This window comes from Onychomys torridus, chromosome 14 (assembly GCF_903995425.1).
Source record: "Onychomys torridus chromosome 14, mOncTor1.1, whole genome shotgun sequence".
Lineage (NCBI taxonomy): Eukaryota > Metazoa > Chordata > Mammalia > Rodentia > Cricetidae > Onychomys > Onychomys torridus.
Genome location: NC_050456.1, coordinates 57162911 through 57189459, shown reverse-complemented (window position 1 = coordinate 57189459; position 26549 = coordinate 57162911). Strand labels below are relative to the sequence as shown.

Here is a 26549-nt window from a genome sequence, read left to right as displayed (position 1 = left end):
TTAGGAACTAGTGCATATTTAATTATTGGTGATTAGCAATGTACATTAGCTTTTCAAAAGCTCCCAATGAGCCTTGCAGTAAAGAGCTTTCTTTCCTGACCTAACATTTCATATGTTCACTTCATCAACTTTGTATTAACATGAGGAATAAGTTGTTGGTGGGAGATTTTGACAAAATATGTTTTATTCACACTGTAGGTGGGGGAGAGAGAAGTGAGTTTGGGCTAGAGCAGTGAAAAGAGGGGTGAGTTTTTATACTAGTCATAAGTTCTGGGCCAAGAGTGTGGTTTGGACATATTAGGTCACAATTCTGAGAAGCACAAAACAAGCATTCTTTTAATTTGTTCTTAATAATAGAAATCTAGCCCAATCAATCAATCAAGCCTTATTAACTGTCAACTGAACTTAATACTTTTCCAAGAATACAATTATATAATAATAAATGAAAAATACCAGGTTGGAGACCATTTCTTTCTTGGCCTTCGATGACATGTGAGCCTGGCCTACTCTTTATGTCATTTGTACAGATTAAGTTAGAAATTTGGCACACTGGGGGACCTTAAACAGCGTGAAAAGGATTACTAAGTAAGCCAATATGACACCGCTTACAACCATGTATATTTTAGATTCATTGCCTGATTTTATGAATTCTATAAACTAAAATTCAATTCCCAAAGCTCTTTTCATTGTTTTAAAAAAAAAATCAACAAAAACACCAAACAAACAATCAAACTCTTTTCTCCCAAATTTCTTCTACTTTGTAGCTGTTGTCTTCCAACAGCACTAAAGTAGGGGGTATGGCTGAAAGTAAAAGAATTCATTAATTTCAAATAAAATTACTGGATGGCTTGGACATTCCACAGCTTAGCCTTGTGTTCTAATTGTTAGCGCTAGTAGAAAGCACAGTACATAATTGCCTTTATTCCAAAGGTTCTATAAAAGAACAATGTGCAAGGCCAGGGATTATTGTACTCTTAGTTCTGCAATTCTTTGTGACTGTTCTCAGGGCCTGTGTTTTGTGGTTTTCAAGGAAAATAAAAGGAACTGACTGCTGAGTGAGACTGGGGTGAGAGTGCCACCTAGTGGCAGCTATTTATAACATGCTGTGAATTGCATCATTCTGGGATTTAACCAGTCAAAACCAGAGGAATTAGTGTGCTCACAACCACAGCATTTGCAGACCCCATTCTGATCTCACAGTTCATGGGGACAGTCTGAATAATTAATGCATATTGAAAGTGGCTTCTGAACAACAACGTCATTTTTTTTCAATCTCATTTTCTATATGCATTTCATACCATTAAGTTACCCTGAAGGCCTATAGGTCAAAATTACTTCCAATGCCTGAGCTGTGTCTTTGTGGAAGTGGAGTAAATGGGATAATTGGTATGGCTCTCTGTGCCTTCTTTTTCTAGGGTGGAAGACATCCTGAGATGTATTCCCCACCTCGCCCTACCCACTTCATTATGTTTTGCCTGCACAGGAAGAGAAATCGTTTTCTTTTGATGGATTGTGAAGTTCAGCAAACTGTTTCCTTCTCAGAAATCACACAGATGTGGATCTGAAGCTTAATTACACAGCTTTAACTTCCCCATTCCTCTCCAGGAAAATGACAATAGGAACATTTATTTTGAAAGAATATGTTGAATTATTGAAGATTAAAGGAACTGATAATCATAAAACAGCTAACACAGCATCTAAAGGTGACTGAATATATATGCTGTACATTTTCCTCTGTCTAGACTCTCTCTCTCTCTCTCTCTCTCTCTCTCTCTCTCTCTCTCTCTCTCCACACACACACACACACACACACACACACACACACACACTACACTACACTACACTACAATTATAGATTCCAGAAGTACTGAAGCTCAGGCTCATAAATTAAAATTAAGTTTTAGGACCCACTGTCACAGAACGTTTATGATGAAAAGGGCCTTAAAAAAAAATCACAAAAGTTCAAGTTTAAAGATGGTGAAATAAAGAAAAGGAGGTTTTTGTCTATCTTTCCTAAAGGCATAAACTAATTTACTGGCACTGATTATATTAAACGCGAGGTTCCTGACTATCCCAGCTGTCTTACTGTTCACGGAAGGCACCGTGGCAACAGCTGAGGTTGCAGACTATATTACACAAGAGTCAGGGATAGTCAGCAGCTTCTCAACCATCCTGCAGGGAATTAATGCTGAGGCTAGATCAGATGACAGCAGAGTCCCATGTCATTGCCCTGTGCTGCCTCAAGTCTCTTCCATGGAGTGACTTCAGCATGCTATGTGCTTGGATACTAGGCTGGCAAGTGACTCAGGATCATTGCCTGATTAATTACGACTATCCATCAAAGTCAGAGAGCAAGTCTACCTTCACTAGCCACTCTTCATTTTTCCACCCCAGGTGGTTGCTTTCTCGTCTGACTGACAAATACAATCCTACCCACTTACGTCAGAATCTCAAGACGTATTCTTAACATTTTCACACATCAGAGTTCCTTCTAATCTACTCAGTTGGTTTAATAATGGGAAGTGGGTAATTTCTGTGCACCTTTTATCTTCTGTTATTCTAGAATATTACTGACATATAGCATGTCAGCAGGAAGCATTTGCACAAGGCAGGGGACTCTCAGTGTTCATTTACATGCATATGGATGCATTCATTTACACATTGCCTTCCTAAACACAAATCTACAGAGGAGTTGCTTATTGGAGCATCACTATATGCCCAGTTCTTCCCACAACAATACTTGACATACAGTAGGTACTTAGTGAATAATAATTGAATAAATGAACAGCTAATTAAAATAAATAGGTCCAGCACCTTCTACCACACACTCTTCTAGTATTTATTATGTTCTCTGTGACAGTCTATAATTTTGGACTCCCTACTTCCTTCTATTAAAGAGTTACTTGTTAGCTGGTGGAGACAACAGACACATGGAGAGTGACTGATCAGGCATTTTTAATTATTAGTAACAGAAGGGTCTATACAGCTCTATGCCTGTTCTCTGGGTAGTCTCTACACCAAAGAGAAAGCCTGACAAGAAATGATATTGCGATAGTGGGCTAGCTTTATACTACAAGTTGAAGAAAAAGGATTGTGACATACACAAGAAGGGGCTTCTTAGCCTTGCCTGTGTTTGTCCATAGAGAACAGGATGTGTAGCTTCCATTAAATAAAACAGAAACTTTCCAAAGGAGAAATGGCAGACAAGACAGTGAAAGCAGACATCATAGCCACACTTACCCTCGGCCACGTCATCATCCACTGTCAACTTAAGGCTTTTTCCTCTCCGCACTACCCGGACAGTGTGCCACTCATTGTCATTGAGCTTCTGCCCTGCATACAGGGTCTCAGGTCCTTTGCCTAAGAATGGTGGTGAGTGTCAAAAGTTAGAACCAGTTCTCAAAGTACTGCTCAGGGCATTAAGTCTGTCAAAGCCACACTGGTGCACATGACCCAGGAGAGCTATGGACCCTATGTCCACTGTTCCTATAGAATCCTCTGCATCAGTCTCTAAAAGCAGACATCTTCATTGAAACATGAAGGACATTCGTCCATAATGAAGGAACTAAATATCTCCTTCATGCAGAGTTATGAGGTCTTAAAGTACTAAAAACACTTAATAAGATTTACAGCAATCTCTAATCAGCTGGCATTTGTTTTGCTAAGTCTTGGATATCTGAAATTTCATTTTTATTAGTCATTTGCTTTTTTGAGCATAGTACAAAAGTGTGGCCTTTACAAACTATTTACCAAGCGAGTGAGAAATAAATAACTCTTCAAATTCTATGGCTTTAACTTGCCATTTCCACTAACCCACAGTTTATTAGAATTTAGCAACCATAGCAATTGTAAAAGTAAGCAACACAATAGAAATTATGTTTAGGTTAAAACACTGTAATGAATACCCCTGGGGTAACATGAGGGACCCAGGCTTTTCTCACTGTTCATCATCCTCCAAAAAAAAAAAATCAAAGACAAACAAAAAACCCAAAAGATCCAAAGCAGGAAATAACATAGATTTCAATATTGAACATGTACAGCTCAAAACAATGCTTCACATAAAAGTACCAAGAGGTAAAGGAATAAATTAAGTTGTCTCAGGAGAACCCATGTTAAAGATAGTCAAGAAGAAATTCAAGTTAATCCTATGAAGGACCTGGATTTTGTGATGTTTAACAGCAAAAGACTGCAAGACAGGGAGACACAAGGCATTCAAGCGTTCCCTTTAGCAAAAGAAAAGACATTAACTTCAGAATGTGTGTCTTCATTGACCTAAAAATGGAAATCTGAAGACAAAGGTGCCAGAGAAGCTGTGGTCATAGGACAGAGCTTCTATGGTGCAGAGCTCATCCATGCAGAAGCTGATGGTTAAGTCAACATATGGACAGCTTTATGCTTGAAAGGACTTGAAATATACTAAAATATGTAAGAGAGGAAGCTATGATACTCTGTTCTGGAAAGAAAATAGGTAGAAATCTCTAGGTAATTCTAAGTTGTGCCTTTTAAATATTGAGTAATTAACATTTCCAGTTTGACAGGCTGTAAGAGTTACCAGAGGTAGTAAAAGCTAGGGGTTTCTTTTTCCCTTGAAAATAAAGGCACCAGAGTGAAGAATTTTATTTTAATTGAACCACAAACAGAGTTTTTTTTGGTATGTATCCACCATCCATCATGCAACTCAAATGAATAAGAATCTTGAACATTGACTGACAAAACTCAGGTTGGAGCCAGTGAATCTCAAACCCCGTACCCATGACATGAAATAGTTTATGAATCTTAGGGGAAGAATTTGCTAATAAACAACTGTTATTTAATCTCATAATTGCCTCTTGATGTTATCTTGAATTCACCCACAAAATGGAATCTCCCCCTACATTTCAACTCCCTAAACACAGACCCATTCATTATCTCCTCCAACTCAAGCCTCAGATGGATGCATAGTCCCCTGGCAGACCCCTCACTAAGAGGGCACAGGAGAAAATGGACCATATCATGTTGGTGCTTTTTAGAAGAAGAGCAGAAGTTCTTAGAACAAACAAGTCTGCCTTGGTTTTTTGTTTTATCCTCTTTATTCTACATACAAATGCTTTGCTAAGAGAGAACAAAGCGATGAAGGACTGTAGAGAACAGTAGCTATGAAGGCAGAACTGTTAGATACAGGCCATTTAAAATCTCTCCTCTAAGGGAACGTCTGTTCTTCAGGCAATTTTTTTTCACACCACTTAATTTTTATGATTAAGGGACAAGATAAGAGAGAGAATGACAAGCACAAATGCAGTCAGTTCCGGACATTGCTTACCTAAGCATCATGTTAGCTACAGAAATGTAAAAGAAGCTTTGTGGGTTTTTTTGGCCAAAGTGTTTTCCATGAAGCCAGCATTTTACAGGTATGGCATGTAAGGTATCCAACAATTGTGCATGGTGGCCAGATTCAAACACAAATGTTCAACTATCCATTCAACTTTAAAGCATTAGAATGTGATGCCCTATAATCAAAATTGTGGAAAGATTAATGGAATCTTTCATGCCCTGCTATTTCCAACACCACTAATTTCTCAGTCCTGTAGGAGTGGGGGGAAAAGATTCACATTAGTGTCATTAAAATGACATAGACTCACATCAAATATTCACTTTCATGTGGCAAACTGATAAACTTCAGTGAGCTTTTGTAAAACACATCTGCTGGAAGTGAAGTGCCAATAGCATTTATCTTAAGCCTAAAGGTCAAGGCACTGTGCTAGTAGAAAGTGATTTTTAAATCCCACTGCAAATTTCCACAAAGTGAGGGGATGTCAAGTTAACCTGCAGCTCACAAAGGAGACTCAGTTGGTAAGTAATACAAATTGATTCTAACACAAGCCAAAAGTTAAAACACACAAACTTAGGCTTGCAAAGCTGAAAGATCTAATGAAGGAAGGATTCCCACCCCACCCCCCAAACTGGACAGAATAGGTTAAAAGGCCAGTGAAGCAGAATCAGTGGGACAATGACAGTGGAGTTCTTTCTTGTAGACAGAGGGTGCCCCCAAAAGAAAGAAGAAGGAAAAAGATATTGTTCATGTTTGATTGAGAAGGAAACTACCAAGAACTAACAACCTCCGATCCATACATGTTCTGATGTTGTCTCTGCAAAAAACTAAGATGATTATGATCTGAAGTGGGGTACACATCGGATATACATGTTGACATGTTTCCCTACTTTCACGGTGTATCCAAGAAATACTGATCTTAAGAAATCCTATGATTCTCCTCAGGCTACTCAGACATGAGTGCTACAGCTAAGCAGAAGAACCCAATCGACTCTCATCAGCTGACTGTCCCAGATTATGACACTTATGATAAAGACAAAAAAAAAAAAAAACAAACAAACAAAAAACAGAGAGAAAGAGTTCTGACCTATAGAAGTTTGTAAGAGTAGAGAGTTGAATTCTTCATTACTGAAGGACAAAGAGCCTTTAATGACTGTTTGGAGTGGTACCAACAGAGTGGTACCCACTCTGGCCCTGCTACCATCTCACCCGGCATGGTCTCTCTGAAAGAAGGTTTTGCCTCATGGAACATGGACTCATTTTCTGATGAGTGGACAGAGAACAAGAAATAGCTGCTGAAGAACACCAGCCAGACTTTTTTCTTGAAGCCCCATAGCAACTCAAGAGAAGTCCCAGGTCTTTAAGCAAGAACTAATAATAAAATCAAAGCAAAACATTAGAATAAAAATCATTGCTGGTTCCTTGGAGGAAGATGACACTCAGATATCAGAAAAGTCTCCCCTCTCTTGGCAAATCCACCCACAGTGAACTTTAGTTTAATCATTTTTAATCTAGTTAGGCTTTTTAGCAAACAGACTACATTGTATAATTTTGCTATTTCCTGCAAGAACAATATAGCCATGAAAACTACAGGTTACTCCCAATACTCATGACATCACCAAATTAAGCTAAGCTGGTTGGTTTTGCTCATATGCAGACAGTAGAAATTCCTTCCATCGGCCACAAAGGGCTGTTTCCAAAAGTGGGAGGGGAGCATTCAGGGACTTTTGATTGTGTCAGGGAGGAAAGGGCTGGCCAGCATGACTCTTCTTCACCTGAATTTGTGTAAAAGAGAGAAAGATACCTTGGTTTCCCCAGGAGCCATGTTCCACATGAGTCTAAAAGAAAGTCTTACAATACACTAAAAACATAAAAATGTCTCTCTTAAAAAGTTATATATGATTCTATATCTATGTGGTATGGTAAACGGATGTGCAAATTATTGTATTAGATAAAAGCAAAGCAAAGACATTGATCAAGAAAACACTTACCTTTACTCCGTCAGCATCTAGCTGTGACAAGTACTCTACTGAGCCCAGAGCAACACAGTATCTATTGCCCATACTTCCCAGAGAAAACAGATTGTTTAGGAGTAAAGCAAAGACAAACAAAGGAACTTAAGGAGGAGAATAGGGAAAGGGAAGCATTTTTATTTTCTGCCTAGAAAATCAAAAAAAAAAAAAAAAGGTTGAGGCAGTGTCTGGTTTGCCTTTGTAAGTATAAACTTAGCAGATTTTCACAAACTCATTTCTAAAGCATGCATTCTTCTAGGAAAACAATTGTAACCCAGATTATATAAAACTACTGTAGCAAAACAGCTCAACCATATTACTTCATTTTCACCAAAATCCTCAAGCTTCACGGGTAGCTGAGGAACTTCTCATAACAGGTAGAGAAGACACAGTGATCTCAGAGTAAGTTTTCTATGGGGAGTCTCTCAGTGAGGTGTCAAGAAGACAAGTAATCTGGGTTGGGGATTTAGCTCAGTGGTAGAGCACTTGCCTAGCAAGCGCAAGGCCCTGGGTTTGGTCCTCAGCTCTGGCAAAAAAAAAAAAAGAAGAAGAAGAAGATGATGATGATGAGTAATCCAACTGTACAGCCTGAGCATATGCACCAAGTTAGAGACCCAGATTCTAGTTAAAAAAAAAAAAACTTTCCAGGAAGCCAAACATAAGTAACATGTTCAGCAACAGACTGTCCATTCTCTTCTAGGGGCTGTCCATCAACCTCAGTACTTCCTGGGCTAATGTTACATGCCTACTCACCTGTGGCAGTGTATTAGGGGACTGACTACTACAAGGTTTAACAAGGTTAATGAGGAACAGTGAAGCCATGCAACCAATTCGATATTGAGGATAAGATAAGGAAAATGGAAAAGATTCTTCACGATGCTTGCTCTCTAGTTACAGGCGAGGAAACCTGAAGGGCCACAAATTAAGGATTATGACCTAAGTCTTGAGAGAGTTGAATTCTATTAGTTTAGAGGACATGTGGTCCTTGTGCTCACAGATAATCACTAGAGAGATCAGGAATGTTAGACAGGCAGGACTGTCTCTTAAAGGACAATTTTCTGCACAGAAGGCTGAGAATGGATATAGTTAGTAGCCTAATGACCTGCGCTATCAAGAGGGCTAGGCTACACTCAAATTGCTCAGACTATTGTTTATCCAAGATTCTTTCTCCCTAGACCTTTATCTTGAACATTGCTTCTCAGTCAGTAATACCCAGCCTTATGGAAGGTGTTACATGTATTTCACAATATCCTAGGTGACCTCTGTGCTGTATGTAGGCCCAGGCCACTCCTGACTCCTCACACACAATGCTGGAGTTATATGCCTGGCTTTTGTGGGTTTTTTTTAAATAGTTGCAAATATGATGCTTGTTTTGCTTCAAAAAATGATGAGTAGATATTGAAAAATCCACACATGGCAGACAAAAACAAACAAACAAAATAAATGTATTGGCAAATGGCAATGTCCAATAATAATATTCTTAAAGAATGTTAAGATGTAGGTGAAGGAACTGAGCTCTGATAATCAGTTTAATGCTGAGAAACCTTTCAAAGCATTCCACCTTAGAGGTCTCTAGACTTGGAGTTTCTGACTTGTAAAATGGTGACTATAAATAAATGATAAGATATAAAGACCTCATATAAAACCCCAAGACATTCATGTTCAGGATAAAGAGCCTAAAAGTACATAAGATTTTGTTACATGAGCACTTTTACTATCAAACAATACAGTTTTGATGTCTGACCTGGAGTTGGAGTGATCATCATAGAAAGCAGCATTTCTCCATTTCTCTATCATTTGCTTCTCCATACATCTGAGAGGCATCATCAGTGCCTCACAACTGCCATGCTTGCATCTCAGTGACTTCTGTAACATTTACCATTCACCCTTTTCTTATCACATTTTGAAAACTCCCATGGCCATGGAGGCAAAATTTCTAGGGACAGTGACACCCTATATTAGTGGTTCTTCCTAATGCAGCAACCCCTTAATACAGTTCCTCATGTTGTGGTAACTCCCAACCATAAAATTATTTTCATTACTACTGCAAAAATTCATAACTGTAATTTTTCTACTGTTACAAATTGTAATATAAATATCTGATATGTAGATGGTCTTAAGTAACCCCTGTGAAAATAATTGTTTGATCCCCAAAGGTTTGTGATCCACAGGTTGAGAACAGCTGCCCTATAGCATGTTGGCTTTTTATTTGGGCTTCAGGGATTTGAATTCAGGTCCTCATGCTTGCACAGCAAGTGCTCTTAATCAGTGAGCTATGCCCTAATTTAAATTTTAACAATTATTGGATTGGACCAAAAGAGGCCAATGACACACAGAAGGGAATCTTTTAGGAATCTATTAAAGGCAGGAGGTGAAAGTGACTTAGATTAAGGACATTAGTAGGAATAGAAGTGATGAGATCTGTTGTGCATTTCCAAAGCAGGGTCAAGAAGACAAGGAAACTGATTTAGAAAGTAGGTTAGGAATAGGAGAGGAAGGAAGAGGAGGCAACATAGAAATCATTGTTGACTCCTTAACTCTGAGAATCTTAGTAGATACAAGCTCAGCTAGAAAAGGAAAGTTTCCTGGGAAAGTGAGGCACATTTGACCTAACAGACGCCTGTGAGAACCATGGTTCAAATATCCCAACCCCATGGAAATGCAGGTGCATTAGCTCATACCTACTAACTCCATGTTTCCACAGTGAGATGGGAGGTGGAAGTGGGGAAACTCCTTTCTGTTATTTTGTTTTTTATTTAACATCAATCACATTTGACATCAGCTTCTAGCAGCTTCCTGCTTTGAGTCTAGTCAGCTCACTGATTGCCTGACTTCTTTTGTATAACTTAGCTTGTACCTTAAGCTACTACTGTCTATCAATATTGTAAGATTGTTAGACTACTGATAGCTCACTTCTCTCTTTCTTCCCTCCTTCCTGCTCTTCTCTCTCTCCTTTTATTTTCTACATGATTTCAGTTAGGATCTAGCCCATTACTTCTTGCCACTAAGAGGAACAAAGCAAACAGTGTACCCTACTCCACAGGATTTGTACATTGTGACCTGACCACATGGTAAAATGAACTCACACGTCTCAACTTAGAGCATAGAGCTTCTCCACTTTGAAATGGAGTGAACCTAGGGAGATAGATTTCCAAAGAAATAAATGACTTCCCCAAAAGAGGAGAAGGAATTTTGTTCCAAGTTTACTGCAAAACATCTAACATAAGCCATAAATTTGCAGCGTGAACAGCAGTGGTGAGCTGAGGACTAATAGGTTCAAGATTTCATGTGATAATCTCTCACTATGAAGCCACTTTTCAAGAGATAAAGCAATTTGCTCAAAGATAGGAAGAAGATACCTTGGAAAACATTGTTTCTACTCTTGTTTATTTAAAAATCTGCAAGTTCACTAGAATGTTTCCCACTGTTTTCCTGGTATGATTCATAGAATCTGTACTATTTTAATGATTTAAATGTTACAGTGTTCTAAGGTCTGACCATGGGATCTTCTTTTTGGCAAATAAAGTCATAGGCTTGAATTATTATAACCAGGATGTTTCCTAAAATCTTTCCCCTTTCCACCTTCTAATAAGCTTTCAATTTAACTTTATTTCCTCATCAGGAGACTTCTTTATCTTAAATGCCAAAATGAGAAAATGTAAACAAGTATGAATGGAAACATCTAGGAAATCATTAATTTTTGTCTTTGTGTGTGCATGCACGTGTGTGATATGATGTGTGTTTGAATGTCTAGGAATGTGAACATGGATGCACTGCAGAAGATATGTGGAGGTGAGTTGATAACCTTGGGGATTGATCCTCATCTTCCACACCACTGTGGAAGACAGACCAGTTGGTCCACAAACTTCAGGACTTTTCTTACCTGCCCCTCCTATCTCACTGCGGAAATGCTAAATTCACAGATGTGCACTAAAACACTCCACTGGATTCTAGATATTTGAACTGAGGTTATCACAATTATGTGGCAAGCATTTTGACCAAAAACCCATCTCCCTAGATACAAATCTTGTTTTAAATGTGAATTTAAAAAGGTAAAAAATGGCCCGGAGGCAGTGGTGGCACATGCCTTTAATCACACCAATTGGGAGGCAGAGCCAGGCAGATCTCTGTGAGTTTGAGGTCAGCCTGGTCTACAGAGAGAGAGAGAGAGAGAGAGAGAGAGAGAGAGAGAGAGAGAGAGAGAGTTAGTTCCAGGACAGATACCAAAACTACACTGAGAAACCCTGTCTCGAAAAACAAAAAAGAATAAAAAAACCAAAAATGTACCTTACAGTACTCGCCCTTGATTTTTTTTTTATAACTTTTCCTTCTTTACCCATCCCTCCTCAGTTTTATTAAACTCTCTTAGCTAAGAGTGTTTATCTCCCCGGTAATTAACTTCGGAAATTATTACAATGTCTCTTCTATTACAGGGTGGATTTTTTTGATTGCTTGATTTGTATCTACTTTAGGGCTTTGGAATGAGATTTTGTTGCCTTTATAATTTCAACAACTAAGCATCTAACCTTGAACATAAAAGGTGTTATACACTGGAGGATGGGAAAGAGTTCTATGAAAAATCTAAACAAGATTTGGTGGTTGCCACAGCACTTCAAAGCAGTTGTGGTTAATTACACAAGATCAAACCAGTTGAAATTCCATCATGGTGTGTACAGTTTGAAGATATCATCTATGCCTGTGGGACATATCCAGTTTGAGGACTCTTGTAGGAAAAAACGAAACAAAAGCAATCCATCATGGACAGAGGAGGGCATCTGAAGCTCTACCCCTAACTAAGGAGATACTAGAACTGGATGGCTGCTGGAGAATAGAGGATCACTTTTCTCTGGGCATGTGGCCCATGCCCAATAGATGGCTTCACATCAATGTACACACAAGTGGCAATAATTAGATTCTAGGTTATTAAGAGAAATGAAGTTGGGAGCGAGATGAGTATGTGCAAAATCAGAGGCTAGCAGTGAGGGGTAGATATGGTTAATATATAGTATATTCATATATGAGACATGAATAGAATAAATAACATAGTATAAGGTGGAAGAAGAAAATGGACCTTGAAAATAGATAAGAAAATAAGCTCCACAACCTGTCCAGGCCACACAGCAGATAAAACCTGAGTCTATCTGGCTTCAAAATCTCCTCATTACATTCCAAATTTCCCCACACCTTCTCCATGTTTACACTAGGAGTTAACCAGTCTGGGAGGAGTCAATCAAGACTGGGTAGAGATACTGAGGAAATGAGAGAATATTAAATTGTAAATAAATAAAAACAAAAATAAGTAAGAAACAGAAAATACATTTTCAGAGTGTTAATAAAGAGTAGGAAATAATGGCACAAATGCTATAGGGTAACCAACTGCTTTCTGATGGGCTGTCAGGCCTAGTCTACAGGAAGAAATGTGTGTCTGGTATTGTAAATCTGTTCAAACAAGCCATGCTTTAGAAGCCCAGAAGTCCCAGGAGTGATCCTGCTACTATTTTCCTGCTAAATGGACATAGTATGAAACTGTGCTATTATTTTTTATCTCTAAACTCACAGATTAGTACAACTGTTAGTCAGTCCTCAGTAGAGAAGTTTCTTTGTGCAGTGGAGAGTGGTTCATACAGAGTATAAGTGTCTGCAGAGTACTTAGCCACAAAGGTGATGGATCACACCCTTATCCCTCAAGGCTCAGGGACCATCATGGAAGAGGGGCGAGAGGGATCAAAAAAAGCTAGAAATTGGGAAGGATTAAATGATATAGTCTGGACATCATGGGTCCGCTGTACTACTAAACTCATAGAAGCTATGTTTGCCTCCACAAGATCAATCCAGTCAACATTCAAGCTTGAATCAGGAAAGGCCTCAGAAGCTGCAATCTCTGAGGAGCTATTGACAGTTAGTTGATGGTTGCTGAGGGATGGAGAGTCACTTTTCGTTAAGAGTATGGTCTCTGGTAGCTCAACCATGCTCCAGTGGATGTCTCCACACACATGATGCGTAAGTGGCCAACAGAAATTAGACTCAGTGGGTTTTAAAAGAAATTTAAAAGAATGCCACAAAGTTTGACAGGGTGAGAGACAGGGAGTATATCTATGAGAAACAAAGGTGAATATGAGCAAAATATATTGTGTACCCACATGAAAATCACAGCAGAATTAATAAAAATATTATACTAAGATCCAGAGATAGCACATATAACACATTAGTAAAACCAAAAGAAATTAGTGCATTTTCTAGTAATGAAAGGTGGGGGTTTAAAATATGATCATATTTGTGAACATTTGCAGGAGACCCTTTGGGTTTCTGAACTCATACCCACTTAGCTAACCTCAGATTTCAGCCACAGCAGCAGATGACAGCTATGAAGAACTACATATAATCCAGTGGCCCCTCACCAGAAGGAAAACTGTCCCGTGGACCTTCAGAGTGTCTTTGTTACAACCAAAAAGGAAGAGCAGGGCAACAGCATACAGAAGAAGACTGTCAAACACTAATAGGTGGATGGAGCTAATAGATGAATACCCCCATGTTCCTCTGTTCTACACAGACAAGCCTGGGAGCAATTCATTGCAATCTCTCCAGTTCCACACCTGGGCAATGCCACCACAGTGATCTTTACAACAGGTACTCCTATAGTTGTTTCTTCTCATACCACTAACTGCTAAATATGAAGTAGAAACTATAATTTTGGGATATTGCTTAAAAAACTAATAGGCAAATGTAGCACAAATGTCATGGTGGTAACCAACTCTCTCTAGTCCTTCTCTCCAGATCATGAAGTTTACTCCAAACTACTAATACATCTCTGATACTATCTAGTTGTTTGTCTCAGATTCTGCTCTCAAGTCAATTCAGATCAACACAAGCTATGTAGCACTAAATCATTTGCTATCCAGTAACTCAAATGTTACCATGTAATGGGATAAATAGCATCTATTGCCTCTAATGAAATTCAAAAAGGTTGACTTGCCCAAAGCCATAAATCCGTTAAATTATTAAATTAAATGGAGTATGAAATTTCTGACTCCATAGATGGAATTCTCCATATGAACTCACATATTAGCTGTCTATGAAGCTATCATACCCATAAAAGTCTTGAATCCATGAAGCCCTCAGAAAACAATGCTGTTTACACAGTGTACAGTACCATAGTTGTAAATGGCAAAAACCAACCAACTCATGAACTTATAAGGGAATAGTATGCATCTCAAAAGTGATCCCCAAAATCCCATGTGAATCATAAAGGCCTTTTAAAAACATGAGCATAGTCTTTCTGAAGTAACTTGAGTCTGTTATATGCAGAAATTCCACCCAGGAAGTAGAGTTGTAGCTATGAGCTCAGGACCCTGACAACATTCAAGCTCCATCTGTTTGTACAGATCTAGTGTTTTCTGGATGAGGAACTTTATTTTTATTTTAATGATATAGTTGGGGGATTTAAAAGCATTCCAAGGCAGAGTTCAGTGGATCCAGGATTTTCAGATACCTTGTCACATTTGTAGAATCTCCTTTCCAAGACAGAAACTACCAAATTTAAGTTAAGGGTAAAAAAAAAAAAAAGAAATTATAACCTATCTTTCTGGGATTATTAAAAAGTCTATTGACTTATGAGCTTAATGACATTAGCAGGTTATCCACTGAGAACACAAGGAATAGCCATATGAAAAATAATGTTATCACCTAGATATACCCTCCTAACTTCTTAAAATTTGACTTATGCAACTAGATATTGGGAGGTATGAGTTGACAGTATTGTTATTCCATTCAGGTCCTAGTTCACTAAAGTGATGGTCTTTCTCTTACCTGAAGTAAGATCTATATAGGATTGGAAACATCAGAAATTTTAGCTCCCTATCTAACTAGAAATATCTCTTTATTACATCTACTAAAATTAAACTCACAAAGCAAGCACATGAAGGAAAAAAAGCAAAGCATCAATAAAACCAATTAAGACTATTTTAATTCAAATGTTGCCTCTGTCTAGGTAATATCTCAGTGCAGCCCTGTGGCCATAGGCAAGGCACACCTACAACTACCTTGGAAATATCAGTAATGTCTGTGTGCTCTTTGTCTGTGTGCAACAGGCTTTCCAAAGCATGTAGTTAACCTTTGAACTGTAGCTGCTTCATCCATGCACTGTGAATTCTGGAGTAAGACAGGATACCAAGCAGAAGAAAATGCTTGCTCCCAAAGAGGGTGAAATCACCTTTTCAGCCCAGGATAAAAAAGGAAGATGAGTTAAATAATGAATTCAGGAAGGCAGGTGGGGATATAGATCAGAGGCATAGTATATGTGCAAGTGCATATGCAAGACCTTTTATACAATCCAGTCTCACAGGAGAAAAGTTCAGGAATTACTACATGGGCACTGTGGGCTAATACCAAGTAGAATGATGAAAAGGATGCTACAATCCTCAAGGATCTCATAATCCACTGGGGAGGTAGCAAAGGAAACAGATATTCAGATTTAACAAGTACAGAGTTGTGGCTGGACTCTTAGTCAACCTAAAATCCTGAGTTATCAACTCCCAATTTCCCCTCAGATTTCTTATATAGGTTTGTACAGAACCTGTAAAACATTGACCAAGACCTAAGTATCCATTCATTCTCAACTCTTTTTAATATTTATAAATGTTTTTGTTTGCATGTGTGACTATGTACCACTTGCATTCTTGATGCCATCAGAGGCCAGAAGAGGTCACCAGATTCCCTGTAACTGGAGCTATGTAACATGGAGTAGATCATAAGCCTCCATGTGGGTTCTCAGAAGCAAACTGGGTCCTCTAAAAGAGCAGCCAATGCTCTTAAACACTGAGCCAGTTTTCCATCACCTTTTCTCAAATCTTAATAGCACCATTCTTGGGTAATACTCACATTTTCTTACAGGACACTGGCCTCCAAACACATTTCTGAGTTCTTTGCAAACATTAAGTTATTGCTTGCATCAATCCCATAAGGTTGGTATGGTTGACTGTACCGTTTTCCTAACATTTGCTATCCCTTCCTATTAGCCCTTTTCTGGAAGATCCATACTTTCTAAGGGATTACATGTCTCATCTCATTATTTCGGACATGCTGTGCGATTTGTTTCATACAGCTAAGGAAAGGAAAATGACTTGGACCACTTGGAAAGATTAAGAGCTACCATTAGCTAGTTTCCTTTTGCCACAAATTTAAGCTGTGACAGACTGGGACTACTTCCCAGAATCAAGAAAAAAAGAAAAAGTGGTGGGGGTGGGGTGGGGAGGCACAAAGCAATGCCATAATAAACTGACAGATGTTAGTGGTGGTAGTGGTGTGATATAATACTCTACACTTCTAAGCTTGTGTAAGTTTGTATAGACATATTTCTCACTGTAGCAGAACCAAGCCATGCTGACTGTTACACAAATCCAACTCATACCCATATTATGGAGATAAGGCAATTTCCCAAAGACATACAATGATTATTAATTTACATGGTTGGATTTGAACTTGGGTAGACTAGGTCTATTTTGATCATAACTCCTATGCTATTGAGCCCGTCAACCTAGAGAAGCACCAAAGACATTTTTTAAAAGCATAAAATTAAACCTCAGAATGAAAAAGTCTGTGCATGAGCTACAGGATCAAGATTATGAAACTAGGAAATCAATACATACAACACATATAACCTTAATTTCTGGGTGGATAGAAGTTGAATAAGGTAGAGGGAAATAAAAGAAACTGAAATAAGATGAGAAAAAAAGAAACCTACAGAGAAAATTATAGAGAGGAAACGGATTAGAAAAAAAATCTTATTATTTGTCAAATTGTGCAGAAAGAAATCTCTCTACTGAAAAAAAAATAGAATTCTTGGGGTCTTTACCTTTATAATACTTCCAGAACACACAATACATAGAATGTGTGTAACAAGTATTTTAGAAATAACATTCTCATTTCATCACTGTAAAAATGCACTCTGAGACCTGCATAGAAGGGCAAGTTTTATACTTCTCTCATGCAGGCCAGAGGAAGCATCTTCTGTAGGGTTGGAATAATCCTGCCAACTAGATTTGATGTTTTTAGACATCTTAAGGAGTCTCCATGGCCAATGGGTTCTCACATTTAAAATTTCATAACAAGCATGAGTAGATAATTTAGAAAATCTAATTCTAGGGCTTAGGGTGGCTAACTCAGGAGATCAGGGTTCTTTGAATGACATTTTACCAAGATCCAGGTATTTCTGATACAGGTTGTATAAGTTTTCTTAAACTATTATGTCAGAATTGCATACACTCAATGACTATGGCAAAACAGATACATTTTCCCCTAGGGCTGGAGAGAAGAAATCTGAAATCATAAGGCCATGAATGTTTTAGAACATTTATTTGCCTCTTCCTGTGTTTGGTCGGTGCTATCAACCCTCAGCGTCCCTTGGTTTGTAGATACATAACCTTAACCTCTACCTCTTTCCCCATATCGCCTTCTCTTTGATGATCACTAGTCATTCCATTTAGAAACTAAGTCTAACTCAGTATTAGCTTGTTTCACCTGATTACAGCACTTCCAAGTAAGGGCATATCCTATGGATGAAGATGAACTTTAGGTGACTGTGCAACCCTCTGTGTAGGTGATTCTCTGACCATATTTTGGGAAACTGGAGAACAAGTAAATAAAAAAAAATTCTTCTATTTATTGAATTGAGATTACAGGGGTCCTGAACCTTGTAAAAGAACTTACCAATAACCATATAAATAGAAGCTATGGTCTTACTCCCACCCAGTGCTCTTTGCTCTGTAAACTGCTTCCTGTGGTTCTAACAGATGGGCTCCTGAATTCTAGCAGGCTCCACTTCATTAGAAAATATTTGTTTCACAATAGTAACTGTACTTCCTCCCAACTGAATCTGTCACTGACAAGGAAACTCTTGCATTTTCTTTTCACCATTGTCTTCCATTCTCTTGCCCTTGACCCTGGGTTGTCTATTCCATAGTGTTGTAACCTGTCTCCTCATGTAGGTATCTCTCCAACTAGAATCAAGGTACTCACTAGGTTGGGGCAAAATTTCTCTCCATGCATCCTTGCACTTGGGATTCTTATTAAATGAATGAATGAAATCCCTTATTGCACCCTCAGTTGTTAACCCAAAGCTTTCTTGCCATTACCAAAGTAAAGGACCCGCAGGACTAGGGATGGAGCTGAGTGGCAGTGCCCCAAGTTTGATCCTTGGTGCTATGAGAAAATGAGACTGATATTTTAGTACTCTGGGCAAGACTAACTCTCCCCTCACATCCCTTTCTCCATTATCTGGAGTCTCATTTTAATAAACATCTTCTCGTTCCTCTATTTTTAGGTCCATCTGTTCCCTCTTCCCTTTAGCCATTCCCAAACTCCACCCACTCACAGCAGCCCTCTGGAAACTGCCTCTTCTACTTACTTCCTCTCTCCATTCACTCTGGCACTTCCAAGTGGTCCACACTATAGAGCACATCCTCTCAGATCCCTCCAATTCACTGTCTGCTCTGGAGTGCCCATCCCTTCTACCCTCCTTCATCCTCTCAGTACCTTTCACTAGCTAGTTACCTTCTATGATTTCCTAAAATTATATAAATTCCCAAATTCACGGATATCTTCTGATGTTTTCTATCATCACCAAACTTCACCAGTCACCCCCATCTTTCCTGCTGAGACTGTCTCATGGGCTTTCCACATTTGGAACTTTGATCTCCCCCACACCTTCCTGTTCTTCTGCATGTTAGTTTGGTGTTCCTTGAAGTTCTACTCTCTGTTCTCATTTCCTTCATGTGCATGGCTTCTTGAAACTTCTATCAAGTGTCCTTAACTATAATTTAATTTTTGGTTTTCCTTTTGCTAACCTTTATCTCTCACCTCAATGTGGTTGTTATTTCTTAGACATCATTTTTGTTGTTGTTGTTGTTTTGTTTTGTTTTTGTTCTTTTTGAGACAGGGTTTCTCTATGTAGTTTTGGTGCCTGTCCTAGATCTTTCTCTGTAAACCAAGCTGGCCTCAAACTCACAGAGATCCACCTGGCTCTGCCTCCCTACTGCTAGGATTAAAGGCATGTGCCACCACCACCCGGCTACACATTGCTTTTATCTTAAAATCTTCTCTCACAGCAAATATCATATTTAATATTATCCACTTACAACACTGTATTCATTTTTTTGTTGTTGTTTTATGTGATTTCTCCATTCTAATTATATGTGAAAGACTTTTTTTTGGTTCTGAATTCTACACTGAAGAAAATTAATTCACTAACCTCAGTGAATTTGTTAGTTCTATTTCTTAAGGGGCACTAGAGATTTTCCAGCTGTCTATTACTCACTGGAGATTTCTTGGCTAGGAGCACAGGTTTGGTATGAAGGCAGGAAGAGTTAAGAGATAAGGCTCACAAAAATAATAAGGGAGAATAAAATTAGTCAAGAGTAGGAATTTAGAATATTGTAAGTTGGTAACAAGTTAGTTAGTGAGGAAGATGACCATTTTAAGCAGAAGAATTGGGGGCAGAAATGTTTGAAATAAAAATAGTGGTTATTTCATATTTGGAGAAAATATATTTGTGTGTCCTCTTGTGGTGACTTATCACCTACTAAGATTCAAGTCAGGTCATTCTGGTCTCAATAAGAAGACTATTTCCCCACAAATTATGGGGTGAAATGGGTTTCAAAGACCATGAGGCTTCAAAATGTATTGATTTTTATGTTTCTGGTCTAGCGTGTTGAAAAGATGAATGCTCAAAGCACATTAAAATTAACCTATTTAAAAGGTAGCTAACAGGCATCAGAATTGAAATACAAATTGTGAACTATCCCACATTCTCTAAAACAAACTGGGAGAAAAAAAATGGCTATGTATTCAAAATGGTTATATGTACACATCATATTAAAATAGCCATTTGAGGCTACATGTCTTTTATGGAATCACAATCCTATCACATCAGGATGGTTGTAATCTCATCCATTTCCCTTAGAGTCAGAGAACAAATCTAGACTCCTGGCATGGTGTACAGTAAACACCTAAAAGATTTGTACCATGTGTTACTACTAATTGGCAAAGAACATCTACTTGACCAAAAAAATCAAAAGCAGGAGCACGTGGTCAGTTGGAGGGGTAGACTTACTAGAAGAAATGAGGGTAAAGAAATACCTGTTAAGAACTGAATTTAAGGATTAGTACAAACTATTCCCTTTTGATGAGAACAAACATCCATCCAATGTTTGCACATTAACTATTATGTATTTGTTATCAAATATTCATTAACTTGATAACTCATTATGTACATATTGCTCATTTTGACACTAGATTTGGGCTACCAGCTTGGGATGGAAGAAGACATAATGACTCCCAGGATCAAAGTTACTTGAAGTCTAACGAAAAAGACAACCATTTACAACAGTAATGTACCCCTTTAAATGCTCTCATATTGCCATGTAGTCTTCAAAGTGTACTTTAGGAACACAAAGAAAGGGAGAGAGTGTGCACATGTATTGCATATATGCCTAACTTTTGATTTCAGAGTGGGATTAGGAGTCTAGCAGTGTTCAAATGAGAATTCTTAGAGAATGCTCCACAAAGGATGAGCAGGGAGCTAGATCGACAAGAGATGAAGAAGAGTCCCTGAATGCAGAGGTGAAGAGGGTTGGACAAGTCCAAGGAATAGTGTGTTGTTTTATATGATGAGGAAAGGGAACATTTTCATGGCAGGTGATAAGTCTAAAGGAGTAGCCGGGAACATGATTTGGACCTCCATGCTGTGCTAAAAACTTTATTTTATCTTCTACACCATCAGGAGTTGGTAAAATACCTTAACAAGCTATAATGAGTGTCGGTTGTAATTCTTTAGGCTTTAATGTTGGTATGGCAAACAACAAAACAAACAGTATGAGTATAAAACTCCTATCAGGTATAAAGATTAGAGAGCAAACAGTAACATTAAGACATGTTAAACATAGAGAGCAGGAAGCAGCATGTGTGTATGTCGAACAAAGATAAAAAGGAGGTAGAACAAACAGGAAGTTACTGCCCATGAGAATGAGCAGAAGCACCAAATAAACCCTCAACACTTATGAAGTTCAATGTGTAATTGACAGCTGTCATTCCTAAACTGATGAACCCAATAATGGTACTCATTCTGGTCTTAATTCTAGTTCCTACCTACCTTGCTTAAGATATGCAAACAAAACTTATGTTCGGTGATCATGTTAACTAGCAAGCCATTGCTATTGGCAGATCTACTTGACCCTGTTGCTTTATTGGGAAATGAAGTGGTGGCCCCAGATTTCTTCCAGTGGTCTCTTAACCTCATTGTAGTTCTTGTAAACCCTTCTCTCAATATCAGGGAAGGCTGTTTGGGCAATGCATGAACTGAGACATAGAAATACTATGTAACCAAGATTCAGATGGTGTATGCTTTGTATCCATACCATACTTTCCTAAATGTGTTTATCTGTCTCTTATCTTCTCACCTTTTTGCTTTTTCCTCTGAGCTTTAGATGGTTATATGGTTTATGTGGTTCTTGTCATTGTTAAGGGGCAGCTGACTCCACTTTCTTTTTTGTTAAACAATGTTAGAACTCGATCATGTCCTTAGCTAGAGGTCAACTTTTTTCACTGGTTCTTCCACAATAATCTTGTGAATGATGCATTGTAAATATTTTCCATTGTTCTCAGAATTGACTGACCATAAGATGTTTCATGGTAGTTAACTGTCTAACCATAAACCCGTAACATGTACCTTTCCTATGATCATAAAAACAACTGCAAATTTCTACTTTTAATTATTTGCTTGCTTGGTATAAAGAGACTACTCTACCTTTAATCCAGGCTGTATTAATTCTCTTACTATATAGGAAAACATGGGATGGCCATTATTAAATTTTCACTTTGCAACAAAGTTAGTTAGTTCCTGGTTTTTGACACCATGACATAACGAACCATATAGCTATCTTCTTCATTTGGTGTATAAAATATTCCGTTACATGAACTCTAGAGAAACCAGACTTGGTGTACTTGGAGTATCAAGGTGATTTCCTACATGTCACTGTGAACAGGTATGGACTCCATCTAATTATTGCCTTAGAACAAAACAAAACACTCTGCTCCAGACATGTGCAACCCTGTCATTGAAACATCACCCTGTCATCTGCAACATTCAAACTCAAGAACTACTCAGTAGAGTAAAAACAAGAAAAAAGACATAAAACCCCTCAAATATTGTAAGTAAATATATTGTATAGTCCTGTATGGGGCCACATTCATACATGTGGCCATTGGTATGAATGATACAGGTATGAATACCCAACTCTTCAATTGTAAATCCTACAAGGCTCAGAAGTGAGGCTAAAGACAGAGGGACAATTCTCCACTGCCTTGTCCAGGCAAAGGTAGGTAGCATACCTTTCCTAGAGCTTTCAATTAGGATCCGGAAGCTACAGGAACACATAGGGGAAAAATGCCCCCAGGAAATTAAATCTTCAGTTGTTAAATCAAAATAAACTCAACTACAAAGCAAAATATACCTGGGGTGGGGGGTACCAATCCTCAGGTGAAGTAAGAAAGGCTGAGATTTCTGCATATCCACCTCTACTTATTCACCTGTGCAGGTAGATACACAGTGGAGTTGGGAGGCCTTAGAGAGATGAGTGTCTAGGATTACAACCGGGTTCCCTAAGTGCTGCTGCAGGCCAGCAGGGGGCGCCTTAGAAACTGAAGCCAGAACATTAGAAACATCTGAGAGAGAAAACAGGGCAAAGAGAATTCAAATGCCTCATGATAGTAGTGAGCCATGTGGGTTTTAGAAAGACACAGAATTTTAAACTAGCTATATTTAGCTCCAAATGCCAGAGCCAGTAATTACTAGCTGAATAGAGTGACCTTGGGTGAATGTCTAAATACCTCTCAGACTCAGCCTCTCCAAAGATGCAAACTAGTAACACTAATGATTGCTTTTTATCAGGAATATGGTGAGTGGTGAATGGCACAGTGTAGGAACAGCATCTAGCACAGACCAACCTTCTTGTTGTTGCTATGTACGAGATCATGTAAGGTTGAAAATTGAGTTATCACCAACTGAAACCGTGGTTATTCCACCAGCCTATCTATAATGATTGCTTGTCTAAAAGATAATTTTCTCCCTCTAATTCTTCATTTTCTGGCTTCTATCAATTTAAAGACACATTCTTTTGAGAAACTTAATAGAAACATCCCTAGGTATAAGTAAGTCTAGACACTGGGTCACTTGGATTTTAAGCAATCTGGCTTTAGAATAAGTCCCTCAAATTCTCCTCTCCAGGGAATCTTACTGAACCATGAGTTTCAAGACACCTTAAGCAGCTTATGAAACTTCTGTGACAGTGAATTTAACTTTTAAATCACTGTGTGAAGCTGACATTGTTATATGACCTAAGAGGTAGAGAATTTCTAGGCAACAGTGTCTCAGGGGTCTACCATCATGAGACAGTGATTTCTAGTTCAGTTCATTTTGATTTTTTTTAAAATGATTTTTCAACCTAGTGGCAAATATCTTGTTATTGTTAGAGTTTGCAAAGGGGAATGGTTATTTGGGACAACAGCTCATAAGATGTGCAGTTATAAAGGGAAATTGCACAAACACGAACATCCAGCAGTCCTGTTTTTCTGCTTAAAAAAAAAAAAGAGTATTTTCTTAGATGTGCTCTGGCTGTTTCAAAGAGGAATGATACAGGAGAAAAGCATATGACCCCCATTCTGTAAGCACAGAATGTTAAATGACATGCCAGACCTTTCTGCCTGTGTAAGTAAGGGGATTCCAAAACACATGAGAAAGGGCCCTATAGAATGGGGTTCATGAGAATGTTAGAAATTAGGAAGGTGCCCTGAAAATGACCACGCTCAGTCTATTAACATTTCTGATGAGAGATGGAAGATGCAGAAATTCTTACATGATGTAGCCAAAATCTGAGGGCTAACAATGCAAATGAAAACGGCCAGACTCTGGGAAATTACTTCCAGATGGTACTGCAGTACTATCAAGATTCAAGTGACTCTGGAGGTTGAGGCTGAGCTATGAAATTCCTAAATGTTACTGATAATGTGTGCTTTCTAAAAGGTGTGTGTGTGTGTGTGTGTGTGTGTGTGTGTGTGTGTGTGTGTGTGAAGGTACATGTAGTATATGTATGTGTTTGGGGTATTTGTACATGTCTGCTCAGGTGCATGCAGCTCTAAATGCATGAGCAGAAGTCGAAGGAGTCCAGCTCCATTACTCCTTACCTTGTTCCCTTTAACAGGCAGGGTCTCTCACTGAAGCTGGAGCTAGGCTGTCAGATGTGTGAGCAAGTTCTAGCTGTTCTATAGACATACACACAGATATGCACAGACTGTTCATAAGTGTTAAAGGGTTAGAATCCCAGTACTTACTCACTAAGCCATCTCCCCAACCCCAATAATAGATGCCTTAAAACTGAACAATAACTAGCATAACAGGATAAGCTGCATATAATTAAAGAATACCCTTTTATAGGCATGGAATATGAAACCATATCCCCATCGAGATGAGCGATGTATCTATTATTCTCTCCCCCTGTGGAAAAAAAAATTTACGTCACTCTATGACTCTTTCCTCTGACCTCTCCTGGGGCAGCTGGTGGCTGGTCCTCAGCTACTTATTATGAATGAAACAACAACAACAAAAATAGTAGCTGAGTTTAGGGGGGAAAATCTTAGTGAGAACTATTAAAATATTCTGAATTTGCATTGGGGTGTAATGTAATCACAGAAATGACTACCAGACAAGTGGAAACATGTACACAGGATTACAGAGCTAAGTGGAAGAGATTGTGGCTACAGATACCCTAAATATACCCCTAAAGCCCCTTGACTCTAAAGAACTGAGTATTCATTGATCGTGGTCACTTACACATTGTCATACCTTCCCAGTGACATAAGCCAAGACCTATTTAATAGCAGGGAAGTCATGCTTGAAGTTTTTCCAATTCTAAACATAATTCAGCTATAGAAATTAATACACGCTGCTGACTCAAAGCCACAGAGATGGACTCATCCTGTGCCTGCGCCATCTGCTAGGCCCAGAGTGAGACATGGAAACATTAAGGACTAAGCCCACTGTTGTGCTCTTCTTTCACAATACCCTTGGTTCTATGACACTAGGGAGACCTACTGTGTGCTGAGGGGCTGGGAGTAAGGGATTAGCAGGCAAGTTGGAGCAGCAGGCATTTCTGAATCTGCTCCATAGCAGTCTGCCTTTTCTTTCTTCTGAAAGAAAGTGGACAGATGTGTGACCTTCAAAGGTTTTTAATTTCCATGTGTTCAAAGTCACTTCTGGATTGCCTTCATACCTTTCCCCTCTGGTCAGGCATATATGTATCTGCCTGGGGTTAAAGTACTGCAGAGTATGGAAACCTGTCTATGTCCCCAAATGCCTCGTGACATTTAAGAAATTAGACAACAGGCATAGGGTACAGAGTGAAGGCAAATTTAGCAAAGGATGTCTGCATTCCCAAGTTCAGTGTTTTGTTGTTGGGGACTTTTGGTTTTTTCTTTCTATATTCTCTGGTGCCCTCTTGTGTTCTGTTCTCAAACAACACTTAGAAGCTCTAGCTAAAGTAAGCTCAAAGAAAATAGACAAAATGACTAAATTATAGAACCACATCAGCTCCAGCATGTTTCAACAAGTACATTATCATCTGAACAGAGATAAGCAGTAGCTATTAAAATAACAGTCAACCACCTGGAATACTTAAGACATCGCTTCCTAGAAATTAGATATCCCTCATATGCCTAAAGGTCCATTGGCCATAGAGTCAAATAAGGAAATTGTTGTATCTTTTTGGCATACTCTATTACAGAACATGTATAGAGACTTTTCAAGTTGCTTCATTATGTTCAATTATATTTACATATTTCATAAACTACATAAACTATAACTATAAAGGAAGAATCTTCCATTTATTTTTTCACGCTTTCATTCAACATTTGTTGAGCTCAAGAGGCAAATCCCATTCTCGTTTAAGTGTCAGAATGGAAAGCATGGAAGAGCTAGCACTGAGAGGAAGCCCCCAGCCTCATGATGGAGACAGGACAGTGGCTGGGTCATTTCAGCACAAACTGACACCTGCTGTAGTAAAGGTACTCACTGAGCATCATCACACTGCAAGAGAGAGAGAATTCAAACTGTTCACGTTTCTTTAAGATTCCCAGCAAGATGTTGAGTCCTTATGGAATACACTAGTACCCACCTATATAGCCCA

At 38.6% G+C, this 26549-nt stretch overlaps 1 protein-coding gene across 31 annotated transcripts in view; it reads right to left on the bottom strand.

Moving 5' to 3' along the window:
* Nrxn3 (neurexin 3) overlaps positions 1–26549 on the bottom strand; it is a 1610845-nt gene that overhangs the window by 848147 nt on the left and 736149 nt on the right. For all 31 annotated transcript variants that reach the window (XM_036206284.1, XM_036206279.1, XM_036206286.1 and 28 more), the window contains one exon: positions 3241–3360. In XM_036206284.1, the coding sequence (XP_036062177.1) occupies positions 3241–3360 (120 nt within the window). The remainder of the gene's footprint in view (positions 1–3240; positions 3361–26549) is intronic.